The 5,607-nt window shown below is 39.6% G+C and overlaps 1 protein-coding gene across 1 annotated transcript; it reads right to left on the bottom strand.

Annotated features, from left to right (window-relative positions):
* Window positions 1-3,525: 3,525 nt before the first annotated feature.
* On the bottom strand, window positions 3,526-5,189 carry LOC125376993 (histidine-rich glycoprotein-like). The gene is made up of 2 exons (XM_048389753.1): window positions 5,184-5,189; window positions 3,526-4,071 (listed from the first exon to the last, which is right to left on the bottom strand). The coding sequence occupies exons 1-2, from the start codon at window positions 5,187-5,189 to the stop codon at window positions 3,526-3,528; spliced, it is 552 nt and encodes a 183-aa protein (XP_048245710.1).
* Window positions 5,190-5,607: the final 418 nt, after the last annotated feature.

Below are 5,607 nucleotides of genomic sequence, written 5' to 3'. Positions count from 1 at the left end.
AAATAAAGAAATGGTTTCAAAAGATTACTAGCTCAGAATTCCTGTCATATTATAATTCATACAAGTCATTACTAGCACCAGAGATGTATATCACATCGGGGGTTTTAGATAAAGACTTGATCTGTGTATAAGCTACGTTTCGCACTCTTTTTCATAGTTTGAAAATACGAAAACTGCGTTAGCGTAAAAATATGCGAAAACAAATGTTGATCAGCTGCTGCTATACTGTGACCTGTGTGAAAAATTAGTTGTCGAGGACGAGTACCATTTTGTACTAGTCTGTTCATATGATAAGCAAAGTATATTTATTCCACAATATTACCGTAAACATCCTTCTCATAAAAAAATAATTGAACTAATGTCCGCTACAACACATTCAACAATCAAAGGTCTTGTTTTGTATCTAAAGACAGATTTGAAAACCAAAAAAAACAAACAAACATAATTTTGTATTATGTATTACGTCACATATTATGGAATAAATCAGTTGTGTGAGATCCACAAATAAATTAACTATTAATGTATTGTACTCTGGGCAATGAGGCCTCCAATACTGAAAAACAGAATCTTGAACCTAGTAGTTAGTGATCAAATAAGAAAACATACAATTTTATGGATAACAACTTCTCGTTCTTTGCATTTAGTGACGCTTCGATGGAGATTCTGTACCGTTATCAAGCTGGAGTGACTACAACCACGTGACGAGAGGTATATATACAAGATTTGTTGTGATAAGCAACTGATTAAGATGACCCAGGTAATAGATATTCGTGTGTGTACCTCAATCACAGCCATGAACTGCGTGTCAAGGATGGATATACAATTTCGGAAAAACTGAAATTATTAATATGCGCAAGATATTGTGCACTCAAACGCAGACCTTCAACGTCATATAATCTCACGCAAGAATATTGTTGGTTGAAGACTTAGTTGTAAGCGCTATTACAAAGATGAAGTCTCCATACCATGCTTACAATTCTTCCTGAAAGCAACTATTTACAAGTCATTACATGAGTGAATGACCTTTGCACGACCTTGCATTATAAGTCTTTTGAGTTCATCAAAATTGATTTAAAAATCTTTCACTTTTCATCAATTAATCCTTAATTTCATGACATTTTAACCATGTTTTATAATTTGACCTCTATTGACATTGACTGTATATTGAGGTCACCCAAAGGTTCATGCTATTGAGACCCCGCCTTGTTGATCATATACTGTTTCATGAAATTCCAATCATAAATATCCATGTTATCTTGTACACAGGCTTTTTGAAGCCCAACACACACGAAGTCATCGTGCCCTTCAATATCATCCAAGCAGACATCACATATGTTTGCTTGGGAAATGAATTGTCATCAACCAAAGAGGGAATTAACATGAGACAGCAGCACATAGGTTCGACATTATTCTTTATTTCATTTTGTTAAAACAACTAGGCTCAATACAGTTATGATCCTCCAACAGATAATTACAAGAAAATATGTTCCACAATTAAATTAGGCATTCAAACTTCTCTTAAACTTTACATATTAAACTGCACATATATTTATAAGCAAAGGAAAGGAATAATTTTATGCTGTCATATGTCGGAATGTTAATGTACCCATTGACACGTATACATGTGGACTGTAAAAATACCTTGATCCCACTGAACATTGTAATGCTGCGTCAATAATCTCAAATATCCCAATTTATTCATATTCCGTATTGAAATCACCGATAAAACCCAACACTGTAAGGATATTTATTGTCCATCCGAATAATATATGTACCATCTCTTTCTCGAACACAATAGCCCCCCAAACGAAAAGGGAGAACCTTGTTCTCATGGCCATATGGCTGCAATATTGCCGATGCGATGTACAATTTTAACTCACTCACGCGTAGTTCTAGCAGCACAACCAGCACATAAGCAGCAGCACAACGTATTTATTCAAGCATTAATTTTCCCATTAAGTCAAACATTGAAACACTCACCTGAGCATCTTTTGTGATCAAATATTTCAAGGCAAGTTTTAAAAAGTTACAAATATCCGAGGCTCGCCGAGTTTTATTTACATGTATCAAAAAAATAATTTATGGATGTCAACTTCTTTATAATAAGGAACACAACTTTGAAGCAGAGAACATATTAAGTCTCGATATGTTTTAGCTTGGAAGACACGAGGGTGAGAGTCTACTCATCATACAAAATATTTCTTCAAACGTTTTCAGTTTGTAAACAGGAGTAACCAGTGCCTTGAGCGTAAATAGTGCAGCTCACAAGATTCAGTAGCAACGAGATTAGTTATGTCATTTTATTGTGATGTCATTGAAACCGATGACGTCACAGTGGTCCGCATAGTATCGTGATGCAATTTCATTTGTCACCCAAGCGATATCTGTTGTGGAATCTAGTTTGGGATGATAACTGTACATACTGGTAATGGCAAGAAAGCATAGAGCAATGTGAAAAATTAAACTGATCCCCTATTCACTACATGCAAATATAGTCGATGTTTAAATACACACTATAGCTTCAGTGGTACAACTTTGTTAGTATATTGTTAAATCCATTCCCCGACAAAATACACCTGAGGGTAACATTTGATTACCTGTACACGTCATTAACAATTCTTCGTGGGTTGGGTTGAGGGGTTGAGTGGGTGCCTGGATGATGGTTGGGGCTGGGGGTTATGGCGCTGGGAGTTTTGTTTTGTACTAGTTGGTTGGTGTGTTGTTTTACGCCGCACACAGCCATACTCCAGCTGTATGACGGCGGTCTGTAAATAATCGAGTCTGGACCAGACAATCCAGTGATTGACATCATGAACATCAATCCACGCAATTGGGATCGATGACATGCATCAATCAAGTCAGGGAGCCTGACCACCCGATCCCGTTAGTCGCCTCTTACGACAAGAATAGTCGCCATTTACGGCAAGCATGGGTTTCTGAAGACCTATTCTACCCCGGATCTTCACGGGTTTTGTTTTGTATAAACTGCATCAAGACATACTAATACGTTAAGTGAATGCGAAGAATCACTTCACTTTTGTTTTCTGTGCCCCCAGCAGTTACAAACCAGAGGCCCCGTTATGTTTCAAATCCTTTTTTTCTAAATAGGCGTGGTCAGAGTTCAAGGATTTGATTTTTGTACTCCAGCCAGTAGTAGTAATTATTTGGCCAAGATAAGTAAGAGCCATAGTAATAACATGTCATAGTAGTATCCATTGTAAAAAAGTGTCCAATGCCATAATCATTCAACAAATCAATAAACATAGGGCAAAGGTCTTTACATTGTTTACCTTTAAGGTCCTCCTCATATAAATAAGCATACATATACTCATACCTTATCCACCTAGAATTCGAGTTCAAGTTAGATGTATAGCAATACAAGTAAGGATCCTCCATATCATATGCATGCTCTGCGTAGTAATGACAGTAGTTGTCGTCGGACCGGTGTTTTTTGTTTTTTTAAAGTCTTCTGCCTTTGTTATAGAATTTATGGTAAAGTCTTGACAGTTCATAAAATAAAACATCTCAGTGGTAGTGGTTGTTGTAGTCGTCGACTCGGGCGTTGTTGTTGGTGGTGTCGGTGTAGTCGGTGTCGTTGTGGTTGTGGTTGTGCTCGATGTAGTGGAGCTGGTAGTAGGGGACGTTGTTGTGCTCGATGTAGTGGAACTCGTAGTAGGCGATGTTGTGGTTGTGCTCGAAGTAGTAGAGCTCGTAGTAGGGGACGTTGTAGTTGTGCTGGATGTAGTGGAACTGGTAGTAGGGGACGTTGTTGTTGTGCTTGATGTAGTCGAGCTGGTAGTAGGCGATGTTGTGGTTGTGCTCGATGTAGTGGAGCTGGTAGTAGGCGATGTTGTAGTTGTGCTGGATGTAGTGGAGCTGGTAGTAGGGGACGTTGTTGTTGTGCTCGATGTAGTGGAGCTCGTAGTGGGCGATGTTGTAGTTGTGCTCGATGTAGTGGAACTGGTAGTAGGCGACGTTGTAGTTGTGCTGGATGTAGTGGAACTGGTAGTAGGGGACGTTGTTGTTGTGCTTGATGTTGTGGAGCTCGTAGTGGGCGAGGTTGTGGTTGTGCTAGATGTAGTGGAGCTCGTAGTAGGCGATGTTGTGGTTGTGCTCGATGTAGTGGAACTGGTAGTAGGGGACGTTGTAGTTGTGCTTGATGTTGTGGAGCTCGTAGTGGGCGAGGTTGTGGTTGTGCTAGATGTTGTGGAGCTCGTAGTGGGCGAGGTTGTGGTTGTGCTAGATGTTGTGGAGCTCGTAGTGGGCGAGGTTGTGGTTGTGCTAGATGTTGTGGAGCTCGTAGTAGGCGATGTTGTGGTTGTGCTAGATGTAGTGGAACTGGTAGTAGGGGACGTTGTCGTTGTGCTCGATGTAGTGGAGCTCGTAGTTGTTGTTGTTGTTGTTGTGCCCGATGTAGTACGGCTAGTTATATCGGGTTTTCTCGTTGTTACTATTGGAGCAGGTGTTTGAAATTTGTTAGCTATTATCAAATTTGGAATATCAATGGTGGGTAGTCCTCCTCCTCCTCCTGTGTTAGTGGATTCTCCTGCAATCGCAATTTTTGTTTTTATTTTTTTGGTATTTGAGGGCCGATTTGTCGACAATGCTCAATCTATAATGAGGAACACAACAGTGGTCTTCTTCTTGAAGTAATATGCATAGCAGGAACAAATATACTTATGAGATTAACTATTAAGCGAAATGCCATTGCAGATAACGGTCTCTACGACAGCATATTTGGCTACAGGGACAGACCATTAAATATTCAGTGGGGAGGTGGGCCTGAGACGTTTTGTCTGAAAATTGGTTCAAGGTACATAGCGCCTTAGTGCAAAAACCCTTTCAGGATATTATCTTGAGCACACAAGATAATACATGGCGCTCTCTATAAATATAGTGGGCGCACTACAAAATATATTATCTTATAGTTCAGGTTGTGTGTACAAGAAAGAGAAAAGTCAATCTTTGAAATCGCTCTTTCAGGACGTGAATATTGACAGGAATTTCACATTACATCAAGACAAGACCTTTGGTTTTGTGAACATCATTGTTTTCACACTGGATAACCAGCCCAGGCTGATTTTGGAAGCTTGGCCACTGTTGCTGCGAGCCAAATATTAGTATCTCTGACTCTATTGCTACTACCACTGTCATTGTAATTGTACTGCCACACTATTGCGTACCGCCATTGTAATTACTTTGCAGTAATTAGTATTGATTTATAAACAAAGTGACTTTCATAATCCAATTGTTAGTTGCCGTTCCTTTGCCGTTTGTTGGTTTCACACTGAATTCTAATGCTTACAGATTTCTGGGTTCAGTTATTGTTCACTTCAGAAGTCGACACATAGCACTCTGTATCAGTACAAGGGGAGATGTTTTCCCTGTTAAAATGTGTAGGGACTCGTGAAGAGCCCAAGAATAGGGGGAGAATAGGTCTTCAGCAACCCATGCTTGCCCTAAAAGGCAATTATGCTTGTCGTAAAGGCGACTAACGGGATCGGAAGGGCAGGCTCGCTGACTTGGTTGATGGATGTCATCAACCCCAATTACTTGTATCGATGCTCATGAGATTAATGAATGGATTTTCTGGTCAAGACTCGTTTA

The sequence above is a fragment of the Haliotis rufescens genome, unplaced genomic scaffold, assembly GCF_023055435.1.
Source record: "Haliotis rufescens isolate VD_foot unplaced genomic scaffold, xgHalRufe1.0.p SCAF_8, whole genome shotgun sequence".
NCBI classification, from domain to species: Eukaryota; Metazoa; Mollusca; class Gastropoda; order Lepetellida; family Haliotidae; genus Haliotis; species Haliotis rufescens.
Note: the sequence above shows the minus strand (reverse complement) of the source record. Positions and strands in the feature narration are given on the sequence as shown.